Raw genomic sequence first — 12,461 nt, forward strand, 5'->3', positions numbered from 1 at the left:
AACCATTCCCCCATCTGGCTGTGCTCCTTTGGCTGGCTGGCATCCCAAATTCATGGAGCCAGTGACCAACCAGCTGAAGGAGCCATTCCCTGTCACTATCACACGGTCGGGACTGGCAACATCCATTCACATTGGAAGTGACTCCTCATTTTTCACATGCTTCCCAGCAACCATGCCAGCTCTTCCACACATAACTCCTCACTCCCAACCCTGAATCCTTCTCTTCACTGAAGGCTGCTCAGCCAGTGCCTTCTCTGAAGTACACCTGGGGTATGGCACCAGGCCCAACTCCTCCCTGTCCACCCAGTTCTCCCACTTCTAATTTCTTCCTAAAATTCTCCTTTGTCACCTTGGCCAGGCAAACTAATGCCATACCCTGCTCAGAGCTCTGCTCTGGCTGCTACTATCTCCCATCTTTTGCTTTACACCCAGGGGTTTGATTTGGGACCTGCTCCATGTATCACAGCAGCGTTCCTGGAGATCCTCCACAAATAAATAAATGTGTGTCATTACCTACAGCTGTCAGCAGTGTAACCTTGTCACCTCCAGATCTTGTGGGTCCCAGATTCCCATATCCCAGTAACAGCTGAGAACTTGTTTAGTCTTCTTGCAGGTTGGGAGGAGCACCAGCACCATTAAATCAACTTGGACAGTTGCAAGCTGGGGCTGAGAGCAGAAGGAACTTCTCTTTCCACCGAAGTCGGCAGCGATGCTCCTGCTGCGTTCAGGCTTTGTGGTTCCCATGATGTACACACAGCTCAGAGGCTCTTTCCCAGCTCACAGTAATATCATTCTCACTGCACAGCATTCTTCACTGCAAGACCCCATCGGAGCACGTCCCACAGGATGTCTCCTCCTCTTCCATGAGTATCTTCATTGTCTGAGCCCTCGCCCCAGCCCTGCGCTGGCCGCCTGCCCCGCCACCAGCTCCACCGGTGCTGCTCCATCACAGCTCTCAGCAACCAGTCACTCCTCACCACAGCTCCCCAGAGCAGGTCTCCTGTTCCTGGCACCTCTCCTGAGTCCAGGGAGAGCTGTGCCACTCAGCAGGGCTCTGGCTGCTGGAAGCAAGGTCTGTTTCCATTGTGGGAGAGCCTCATCCTGCTGCCACATGTGGGAATACAGCCCCAGCCTGCCTTACAGCTGGGCTAGCTTTTCCCATCTGGGGGGAATTGCTGTTTACACAGAGATAGGAAATGTTATCCCTCCTACAAGAAGTTTCTAGCCCTTCCTGTGGGCTGGCCAGGCCCACATGATACAAACCTCTAATAAAAATAAGGTTAAAAATAAGTGTCATCCGTGTAACCAGAACATCTAGAAAGTCTGCAGCTACTGCCTGCAAACTTCAAACGCCAAGGCACACAAAGAAAAATCTTCAATGCCTCTCTAACAAAGCTGGCCACAAAATCCTCTTTTTCCTAGAAAACAGGATACGCCTGCTACAGCCTAATCTGAAGTGACGAGGCCTCCCCAAACCACCCTCCTCAGCACATATACTTTTACCTAGAGGAACGCTGCTCCCAGGGGATGGCTGCCTGCAGAGCCCCCTCCCTCCATGCCAGATCCAGAGCTGCTCTTGCCTGCCCGGGTCAGGGATTATGGTCCCTGCTCAGGAGCAGAGGAGCTGGTGCAGAGAGGGAGTGTTTTGCCTGTGGCTGCAAGGCAGGAGTGTGCCAGAGCCCAGCAGTGGAGCTCCCAGCTCTGTCACCTCTGCATGAAAGGCTGACAGCCACTTGCTCCTGCAGCAGTGTCTGCCTGGGACCAAAGGCTGAGGAGTGTGATGGGGAGAGAAAGGGGCATTAAACTGCAGAAGAAACTGAAATCCTGGTCTCAAAGATCTCATTTATCCAGGGGGACAGAACTAACTCCTCAGAAGTTTCAGCTGGGCAGCCGGGAGGAGTCACAGCATCCGTCAGACTGTGAGATGTTCTGTTAGTGCTTCCAGCCCAAGGCAGACACTGCAGGTGGGCAGAACACCCAGAGAGCAGGTGGGCTCTGACCAGCTGGGTGAAAGCCCCCCTGGCTTCTTTACACAATCTTGCCTTTTCCAGGCCTTTCTCAGGCTGGCAAATGCAGGCAATGTTGCCCACTTCAGCTTCAAGGCTGACCTGGGGGCAACTGCAAAGGGCTGGGAGAGCTTGGCATAGATAATGGCATCAAAGAACAGGATGGGGACACCCCAGGATTTGATCTCTTGGGAATACATAATAAGGATCCTTCCCGAGGTTACACTCTCCAAGTGCTGAGGAAGCTTTTCCAGGTTGAACTGAAACTGAAAAATGCATCTCAAGTAGGGCGCATGGATCCTCTGCTCAGTTTGGAGAGCACCGTTTGTTTTCAGACTTTTCCTGTGGGTATGTGTCCCCATTGCTTTTTGGCTGCTGCTTTTACTTGGGTATTTATGGTGAACAAGGGCACATACCTGCAACTCCAAACTGCTGTCCTTGGCCTGTCCTCAGCTCTGATGAGTCCATCAGCAACGCGCTCTGCATGAGAATGGCCTGGCAGGAGCACCCATGGGCTGATGGCTGCCTGCACCCCTACGGCAGCCCTGGGGCTCTGCCCGGGACGCTGAGCACCATCCCCCGCCAGACACCCCCATAACTACGGTCATCACCCTGCAACCCGCTCTTTTATTTGAATAAATCCTTCTTGATTTGAGAACTGAGTAATTCTGGCAGCGCAGAGCCGCCCGGGCCATAGCTGGGTTCATGGCACCCGCATGGCGCACAGCTCCTATCGCAGGAGGAAGGACCACCGAATTTCCTGGTGATTGTTTGAACAGGATGTTGTGATCACGTACGTCAGCCGAGACTCTTCTTCTTGAATCCCGTCACTCAACTTTCCTCAAGAATTTGGTTCGCTGCCTGAGAAATTGTTTAACAGCGGTGGCGTCACCGTCCTGCCGTACCTCCGGCGTGCTCGCACACGCGCGCACCCACACCGCCCTTCTTTAGCTCCTAAAGCATCACCCCGGGAAGACCAGGGGAAGGAAAGATCCGCCACAGACTGCTCCTCACCTTGGCTGCAAACCAGGCAGAAGGCTGACTCGTGCCTAGTTTCAAGTTTTCGGACACAGAGTACAGGGGAAAATGTGGTAGCTGTGAAAATGTGCGATAATTAACTGCAACTACTAATTTACACTTGGGGAAAATTGCATAGGGCTGTATGCAGCATTTTAAAGCCAGAGGGAAATTCTGTGTTCACACATACTGGTATCCAGTGCTACCCCCTGCATCCCATTCCCTGGAGGAGTTTTAGTTCAGATTAACTCATTTTTAGACACAAGGATTTCCCATGGTTTAAACATGCTGACTTGGACGGTTCACCACAGAAACGAATACATTGTTCCAATATGAAAAATCTACCTTGTTTAAAGGTGTCCTAAATATTTAGGATCAACATTTTTCACCCCAAAAATCGAGGAGGTGCACAGTCCCACCTTGGATCTATGAAACAAACTTTCCCAGCTGGTCTGGGAGGTAGAGGGGGAAGAAAATGAAGTTGGAAGCTATTTCCAGCCAGACAACCAGGAAATATCTCTTAACTCCCCATCACTAGTGGTACTTAGCTGCTTATCTCCTTGTTTATACCAGTGCTGGGATAGTCTCAAAATGAAAGCACTATAAAATTTCCTATATTCTCATTTGCAATTGGAAGTGTCAGTAATAAACCAGAACACCTGGGGGCTGTCGAGGTTTTACCTTCCACAAAGGTTTTTACACACTGTCCTCTGGTCCGACAGACAGGGAACACCTTCCCTGATAAAATGGATCAGACACTTCACACTGATAGTGGAATCCTGGAGAGCTCCTGCTCCTGCTCAAGGGAAGCTGTGAAATAGCAATTTAAGGCGAGAGAGTCCTTCAGGATGGAATCAGTTCCATTATCCTCTGCGGGAATAAATCAAGTTTCAATATTCTTGGACCAAGGCCTTCCTCCCAAGACCGAACAGAAACAAGACTGTCACAGGACATGAGAAGACAATTCCTCTGCCTTCCTACAACACATCTTTGAGTCAGTGAGACTTCCTGCATATGGATTATGTCGAGAATCGAGTTTGAAATTCCCCTATGGAACCCTGACCCCATGGACATCTGGGCACTTTCTGCCCATGGGCTGGCTCATCCTAGGGCTGCTGCTTCCTTGCCCAACATCTCATTCCACAGAGTCCAGTACTAGGATGTGGGCTGCTTGTCCCCTGGCCACCCATCACCCCGAGTTAGGCAGCGAGCAGTGCTGGGAACAGCAGTCGGAGAGTGAAAAGCAAATTGAAGTTTCAGTTCCCAAGTGGAATTTTCGGAGGAAAAAACAAAAAACCCAACCAACAACAACAACAAAAAAAAAGTTAAAACCCCATTATTCACCCTATAAACCATGGTTTTAAGCTTTTTTTTTTTTTTCTTTTTTTTTAGGTTTTTTTAGAGTAAGAAATCTTACAGTACTCAGCTGCCAGCCAGCTCTCCAGCCCCCGGTTCCACCGACCCCCGGCGGGCGCTCGGGCTGCGGGGGCCAAGGGGCCACCCCGGGGTGCTGCCTGGGCCGGACGGGCCCCCCGGATGCCCTCAGCGCGGTCCGGGACCGCGGCGGTGCGGAAAGTGCGGCCGCCAATGCTCAGGCTGAGGCGGCGGCAGGGCCGGGGCCGGGCGGGCGGAGCCGCCGCCGCCGCCATGGGGCTGCTCAACTTCACCCGCGACCCGGTGCCGGAGGCGGTGAGCGGCGACATGCACAACCTCAACCAGCTCAGCGCCCAGGTGCGCCGGGACGGGGATGGGCGCGTTTGGCGGCGGGGGCAGCCTCGGACACGGAACCGGCGGGGCGGCGGCTCCGCGGCGGCGGCGGCCGGGCGGGGCGGGCCGGCACCGGGAGCTGGAGCCGGCCGGCAGCGCAGTCCCGGGTGTGCCGGTCCCACCGCGTCTCCAGGCCCACGTGCCCGGGTCCCTGCTGGGGACACGGCACGGCCCCGATCCAGCCGGGCGAGCCCCGCGCACGCCGGAGCTGTTTGAAGGATGTTTATAGAGTCACGGAATCCCAGAAAGGTTTCGCCTGGAAGGGACCTTAAACACCATCCTTCCATGGGCATGGGACTGGTGGAGTTCCTGGTGGAGGGCTCAGATCGTGCCTGGTGGGCAGTGGGGTCCTGTCAAGAACTGGGGTTTGTGGTGGGACCACACAGTTCCCACCCTGCACTTCCTGCCTCAAGCTGAATGGTTCTGGTCATTGGTACCATCTGCCTCCAGGCCACCGACACCGGGTGTGCAGCTTGGACTGAAGTTAGTGGAAACGCTGAGGCTTTTCCAGCCCAGCTTGCCAGGTCTGAGGATATCAGACTGGTAACAGCCCGGTGCCATCTCTGTTACATGGCCGAGGCCGAGGGCAGGGCAGGATCTGCAGCCACAAAGCAGCCAACACCACTTTTGGCCATACCCAGAAGGTCACAGCCAGCGCTGCTGCTGGTGCTAGCAGAGGAGGATGCTGGTAGTGTTCTGCCACTCGGGCAGTCTCTCCATCCCTGCCTGCCAGCTGCACACCCAGAACACTGAAAGCAGCAACTAGACCCTTAACCAGTTCTCTTCCTTTCCCGACTCAGCCTGGTTACCCCATGGGGTTTGTGAAACATGAGACTGGATGTTCACAACTTTTCCCACTCGCAGTTTTTGGATTGCACAAGATAGAACAGCAGCTTCCGATTAGCCACAAGTCACAAAAGCCCTGTGCAGTGCCAGCTACCAGCTGCACAGACCCCTTGAGAGGCTCTGAAAAGCATCCTGAGCAAGTCCCATCCACAGGCATCACATAATGCCAAGGACAGGGCACCAGCACAGGTCCAGCTCTGGAACCAGTGTTGTGGAGGCGGGTGGAGCTGGGTCAGGACATCACCACCTCATCGTGGTGCTGGTGGGGTGGTGAGGTGCTGATATCTGTGTCTAACACTCTCCTGTTTCTTCACAGCAATTCTCAGAGCTGACTGAAGTGCTTTTCCGCTTTCTGACAGAGCCCAAGGAGGTAAGGTGGAACTGGAGAGATGTGAGTGCAGCTCTGGTCAGAAACAGAGAAAAGGTTTTGTCACTGCTCTTTCTCTTGAGCAGGTAGAAAGATTTCTGACGCAGCTCTCAGACTTTGCCACCATGAATAAAATCAGCTTGGGCCCCCTGAAAAACATTGTCAAAAGTATTCTTCTGGTACCCAACGGTAAGTGATGTATTTGCATATCCTGCCCTGAGGCCAATCTGTCCCAGCCATTCCCGCAGGGCTTGGTTTGCACAATAAGTGTTAATGGTAGCTAATACAGTGCTTAGCACTTAAGAATCAAAAGTTCCCCTGTTTGGTGGCTCTTTGTATTCTTTATACCCTGCCTGCATGCACATTTCACGGGCTTAAGTAAACTCCCTTAAATATCTGTGCATTAAATGCAGCACAACATCGTGACAGTGCTTGGTTTAAGCAGTGCCTGTAAATCCCTTTTGCCAGATCAGGGCAGCCTCGTGTTGGCACCGAGTCTCTGCAGGAACTTCCACCCAAGTGACCCAGTGCTGTAATTCCTCCAAGGCCAAGCGCTGTTGGAGAGAAATAAGACAGGGCACACGCGTTTGGAGCGGGCTGGGACTGGTGCAGTTCCAGGCCATGTGAAGGAGACAGCTGATCTTGCAGTTGTAGAGAAACACCGCGTCCAGCTCTTTCTCGTTCATAAACAGTGACGAAGAGGTTCGGGGGGATTCCACTGGAATACCCCAGACTCCGCCACTTTATAGGATTACTGTGATGTTGTGGCTGCTGTTTGACACGATAATGCATCAAATACTCCACGGCACATTCATCCCATTGATCCTTCCTGTTATTAATAGTCCCTTGCTATTACCCTTCAGCCCTTGGTTCCCCGTAGCTTCCTTCACAGCCCTGATGCTGAGCACAACTGTTTTCTGAATTTGTCTTAAACTTGTTCTACTGCTTCAAGCAACTTTTGCTATCCAGGAGTAGCAACAATTTTCTTTTCCTGCAACCGTCTTGTGGGGATTTAGTGCGGAATTTGCATTTTTCCCCATCCTGATTCAGGCCTGGGTGCCCCCATCTTGTCGTTCCTGTGAGTGTGTGCTCTGGCTTCAATCCCGTTGTAACTTTCCCTCAGCTCTGGGATGCCACTGACGATATCAGAACAGATCACAGCAGATAATTTTGTGCTACACAGCCGGAAAGCCACGTGGGGCTGGCAGTCTCCTTGAATTTATGAGATTCCTGCTCTTGGCTTCAGAGAGCAGAATCCTTGTAAAGGTCCCTGCGCTGCCTGGGCCCCAGAACAAAGGGGGAAGGCGCAGCGGGGGAAAGTGTTATATGCACACGTTCACACCCATCATCCCAAACACAGCAGGTAGGTCAAATTAGCAGCCCGCCAGCCTTAACAGTTCTCCTTTAACAAGCAAAGCGGCTACAGGAGAGAAAGCAGCAGCTTCAAAACATAACCGCTGCCGCTGTTCCCATGGATACCTGCAATGGGATCTCGCCCTCTCCCAGGCACTCCCAGAGCCCGGACTTTTAAAGCACCGGGCATCTGCAGAGATACTGGCAGGCACGACTGGGTTTCCAATCTCCGAGGAGCTGTGGTTTGCTTCAAAACGCAGCTCAGAAACAGAGGCTTTCCAGCGTCGGTCCCGTCCCTGCCTCTATTTGACTCAGTTAAAAATTGGTTTGACTCATTAAAAACTGATTTTTTTTTCTTCATTGTGGTATTTATTCAGGTGCCCTGAAGAGGAATTTGTCTTCTGAACAAGTCAGAGCAGATTTTATTGCTCTAGGTAGGTCATGTGATTTCCACTAAATAAAAGATAATTAATATTTATCACATATAGTAATCTCATATGGTTTCCCTCCACAGGCCTCAGTGAAGAGAAAGCCAGTTATTTTGCAGAACAGGTATTCATATATTTTTACTTGTTTCTAAGCTAACAAAATGTCAGTTCTGTGAGTGAGAACTCGTAAAACCCCACTGTGCTCCTGAGATGCGTCGGCACGTTGGGTATTTTCTCCAAAACCAGCTTGGGATTTTGAACTAAAGATCCTCAGAGAACTAATAAGGAGCACTTTGTCTGATGATACCTCTGGTATGCCAGGGCTTCTCCCCCATCAGTGTCACAGTTCCTGCACTGCTGTGTGGCTTTCATGTGATGTTTTTGTGCTTCCCATGCTTTGAGCCCTGAGGTCATGCAGTTACATGAACACAGGGCTTTTTGCACAGATATTGTTACACTGAACCAGTGCTAAAACAAAACCAGTGAGTTTCATCTGCAGAAGTGACAGGGCAGATGGAAATCCTTGCAGGACTCAAACACCTATGAAAGCCCTCCTGACCACATTAGCTCTCTCTTTACTCTGGGCTTCTGCCATCCTCTGCCTTCGTTCTGACTCTTGCTGAAGATTCAGGTACAAACAGAGGCCTCTCTGAATTAATTGCTGGTGTGTCTTTTGCTCTTGTAGTGGAAGGTGAATTCCCCCACCCTAACACGCCTGGCTGTAGGTCAGACACTGATGATTAACCAGCTGATAGACATGGAGTGGAAGTTTGGAGGTAATAGAGCTACAATATAAACTGGAGGGGCTGGGAAACCCAGCAGCAGCTCTTGGCTAAATAAGGTTTTATTTCACCACTTAACTAACAGATTATCTGCCTTCTCTTCTTTCTGATTCACAGTGACTGCTGGGAGCAGTGAGCTGGAAAAAGTGGGAAGTATCTTCTTACAGGTAAATCTCCCACATCACAGAGTTCAGCTTGTAGGGCAGTTGAGGAACAAGCTCCAGCCAGGCATGTGGGAAGCACTGGCTGTGAGGGAAGGAGAGGGAAGCTCTGTGGGTCTCACAGGAACAGGCTCTGTGACTGCATCTTCAGTCTCCCAGTGCTGCTGCCAGCAGAGAGCAGACACGCTGCTGTTTGTTTCTCCTCTGAAGATATGAGGTATCACAGGAACATGGCCCATTCTGAAAAGCTGTTCATAAAGTTCAGTTTAGCAAAGATCAACCATCTTGGGGAGGCGGGAAGGTGGGATCAAGGACTTCCAGAGATCTTCCAATGCCCAGGGTATCTATTCCTACAGTGGCACTTTTTGAAAAGCCTGTCAAAGACGCGTGTGCTGTGCAGCAGTCAAACTCACAGCAGACTCTTGCTCTGCTGTCCTCTCCTAGTGCTCAGATACAGGTCTCTGAACTAAAATACTTCTGCTTTTCCTTTCCCCAAGCTGAAGCTGGTGGTTAAAAAAGGGACCCAACTGGAAAATGTGTATGTTGGTGAGTCAACATTTCTGACAAGAGGGAAGGATGGGAAAGCAGCAATTTGGGGCTCGGGGTGTTGCTGGAGGTGGGGGAGTCTGGGGGCAGAACCAGGGTGGGATAACTGCAAGAGCATCACTGTGGTTACTCCTGCCTCAGCCTCTCCATCACTGTGGCTGTTCTTGCCCCAGTCTCTCCCTGTCACAGGCACTCCAAAAATGTTTAGGAGCACTGACTTTTGGGCACCTTCACATCTGTGCCTCAGTAAACACAGATCTGCCACAGAGCAGTGCAGAGCAGTCAGAACAGCAGGGCAGAGGAGGAAAATAAATGATTTCCAAGCATGGAGTACTGTTGGGAGATCCCATCCCAGGGGGAGATCCCAGCCTGTCCCCCTGGCAGCCGGGCTAGCATAAGGACCAGCTGCTGGGGATCACAGTGGCTAATCCTGCCCAGCTTAGGTGAACGTGAGTTGTGCCGTGGTAGCACCAGAACAGCTTTGCCAATGTTGGAAGTGTAACCTGAAATCTAAGACTTCATGCCTCTTTTTTTTTTTTTTTTTTTCTTCAGAGTTAACTTTGCCCCAGTTCTACAGTTTTCTGCATGAAATGGAACGGGTCAAAACCAGCCTGGAAAGCTTCAGCTGAAACTGCACAGACCTGAGCTGACATCTGTCTGGGATGTTTAATTCCTCCTCATGGGCCTGAAGATCTGCTCTTTCCCAGCTGACTCTTCACACCCTGATAAAAGAAGACAAGCTGTGTAATGAGCAGTGGTGTCATGGCCCAGCAGGACCCATCAATCCTTTAGAACCTGAAACTTGGGCTAAGTTTCAGCTTTTTCAAAGCACCTACAAGTCCACTCTTTTTTTTTTTTTTTTTTTTTACTATACTATTATGAGAAACTGTGGTCAGAAGTAATGTGGATACCATTACTAAAATAGCAAAGAAATAAACCCATTCCCATCCTGCTCCATTTGTATCAGCATCTGATTTTGTGAGAAAAAGAGAAACAGGAGCAAAGAATCATTTTGAAACTTGGAGGGATTAAGCAGAGAGGATGACGAAAGCAAGGAGAGCATCTAATGTGGGGAATCACTCAGTGCTCCCTCCAAGCCTCTCCCTTCTCTTCTATTGAGAAATGTGTTGATTAGCTTCTTCCCAATTGTGCCTCATTATGGAAAAGTATCTCAGTGGTAGGTGATTTTAAATCTTAAACAACCAAACAGCTGCCTCTGTGCATGGGAGGGGGAGGACATCTCGGGGGGTGACGAGATAAATCTCATTTGGATGTGCTGCTCTTTAATCTGCAGCCTGTGTGACATGGCACAGTCAGACCCAGTCGTTTCCTGGTGGACATATGTCCAAACCCCACGAAGTGCCATTAGCTCGACTCTTCAGTTGTCTGAGGGCGGGGATGAGCTCTTCATCAGGAAGCAGAGGGGTGCTCCAACCCACCTGGGGCAATGTTACAGTCACCGAGGCTCCTCTCATGTCCACGCTGTTGAGTGGTCTGGCAGCCTGAGCTGGCTGAAGCCTCTCCCACAGCACAGGGATGAAGAAAGCTCCTCTTACAGAGCATCCAAAGCATCTCTGTGTCCCTGGCACACTCGGCAGTTCCAGTGAAGGGAACAAACCACATTACCAGGGAATATCCCAGTAAGATACTCTGTTTCCAGCCTCCACCTGAAGGGATTCACTGTCCCATGGCATCCTGCCAGTCTGCTGTGGGGCTCCCTGCAGCAGCAGCTGCTTCCAGTTAAACCCATCCCAAACAGATCATTTCTGTGAGAAAAGCATCACAAAGCTCCCTGCAACTCACAGCTTCACGTGTGGGTTTCCAGCTGCAGCAAACCCAGCATCGAGTGTCCCTGCACTGCATTTCCTGTGGTGCTGCAGGAGTGACTGAAAACGACAGCAGGCACAGGCTGAGCCATATATTTGGGAACTGGGGAATCCTGCTGGCAAACCCGGGAATGGATTTATTTATTTTCCCACATATCAGGTCAGTCACAAGCATTTCAAGCTTTGTCACATACTTACTGTAAAAATGAAAAAACAAAACCAAAAACCTCTGAAGTAATGTCCTACAGAATATTCTGTCTCCTTTTGGGTGGCAGAAAAAGCTATTTCAGGGAGGAAGAAGCAGTCCAAATGGCTGCTGCTTTCTCAAGACAAAAGCAATTTTTTTGCTTTACATTTTCTGCTGCCTGTTCCCATTATTTCTCACCCTCCCAGTGCCAGGGCGACACCACTCAGCCCTATCCGGTTATGTCGGGACGTGGCCACGGCGCTGCGGAGAAGATGCCAGGCTCGGTTGTGGGTCAGGAATCCGCCATCCCCCCGTGCTCCTCCCCCTGCCCGGTTGGGATTAAGCCGCTCGGGGCTGACGCACGCCGAGCCCGCTGACCCCGAGTGCAGGGGTCACCTCCATGCTGCTCCGCGGTCCCCACGGGCAGCTCGGATCGGCGGCATTTGCGCCGCGGCGTGACCTTGCTGCTGCCACCAGCGCTCCCGGGGACCCGGCAGCGCCCTTTCATCCCACGCGCTTGGCTGTGCTTGAGCCGAGCTGGCAGCGCCGTGGGGAAGGGCTGGAGGGGGAGCCAGCTCTGGCAGTGCCGGCACGGGGTGACGCCAACCGCGAGGGAATCGGGTCACCCTCCCAGTGGGGCCGGCCAGGAGCAAGGACGGCTCTGGGGGGCTGCGTGGCAGCCCCGGCCCTCCCGCACAGCACAGGGGGTGATGGCCAATGTCCAGAGCCCTGCGCCGGGACCTGGCAGGCGGCGGGCACAGCTGGCACAGCCACCGGGAGGGCTGAGCGGGGAGGGAAGGAGCGGCCCGGTGCCCGTTTTGCCCGTGTTTCCGGGCGGCCCCGCCACGCTCGTGTGCGCGGCCCCTTCCGCCTGCCCGTCAAGCCCAGCCAGCCGAGAGCTAATCTCGGCGGGACAGCGGGCGCGGGGGAAACAGGGGCCTCTCACCAGCCTGGGGTGCAGCTAACCGTACTCCTCCCGCAGCCGTTTGCCTCCCCAAGGCCTTTCCCGGCCCATTTCCTCCGGGGCGGCCGTGCCGCAGCCCCCCCATCCCTGTCCCTGCTGCGGGGGGACACGTGGGCCCTCCCGGCTGCGGCGGGGCAGGGGCAGCGCGGCCACGCCGAAGTCACACGCGGTCACCTCCCTGCGTGTGCAGGCCCCCTCTCTGCTGCCTCGG

At 52.5% G+C, this 12,461-nt stretch overlaps 1 protein-coding gene across 1 annotated transcript; it reads left to right on the plus strand.

The window, feature by feature from the left end:
* Positions 1-4,613: 4,613 nt before the first annotated feature.
* On the plus strand, positions 4,614-10,228 carry COMMD7 (COMM domain containing 7). The gene is made up of 9 exons (XM_053958524.1): positions 4,614-4,754; positions 5,953-6,006; positions 6,090-6,192; positions 7,734-7,790; positions 7,871-7,908; positions 8,470-8,560; positions 8,684-8,733; positions 9,225-9,273; positions 9,826-10,228. The coding sequence occupies exons 1-9, from the start codon at positions 4,671-4,673 to the stop codon at positions 9,900-9,902; spliced, it is 603 nt and encodes a 200-aa protein (XP_053814499.1). The 5' UTR covers positions 4,614-4,670; the 3' UTR covers positions 9,903-10,228.
* The last annotated feature ends 2,233 nt before the right edge of the window (positions 10,229-12,461 follow it).

The sequence above is a fragment of the Vidua chalybeata genome, chromosome 17, assembly GCF_026979565.1.
Source record: "Vidua chalybeata isolate OUT-0048 chromosome 17, bVidCha1 merged haplotype, whole genome shotgun sequence".
Lineage (NCBI taxonomy): Eukaryota > Metazoa > Chordata > Aves > Passeriformes > Viduidae > Vidua > Vidua chalybeata.

Excerpts from the sequence above, each read along its gene's own strand:
- COMMD7 (XM_053958524.1), top strand. The coding sequence starts at position 4,671 with ATGGGGCTGCTCAACTTCACCCGCGACCCGGTGCCGGAGGCGGTGAGC. Across the intron at positions 6,007-6,089 it reads TTCTGACAGAGCCCAAGGAG|GTAGAAAGATTTCTGACGCA; the intron begins GTAAGGTGGAAC and ends TCTCTTGAGCAG. Across the intron at positions 8,561-8,683 it reads CATGGAGTGGAAGTTTGGAG|TGACTGCTGGGAGCAGTGAG; the intron begins GTAATAGAGCTA and ends TCTGATTCACAG.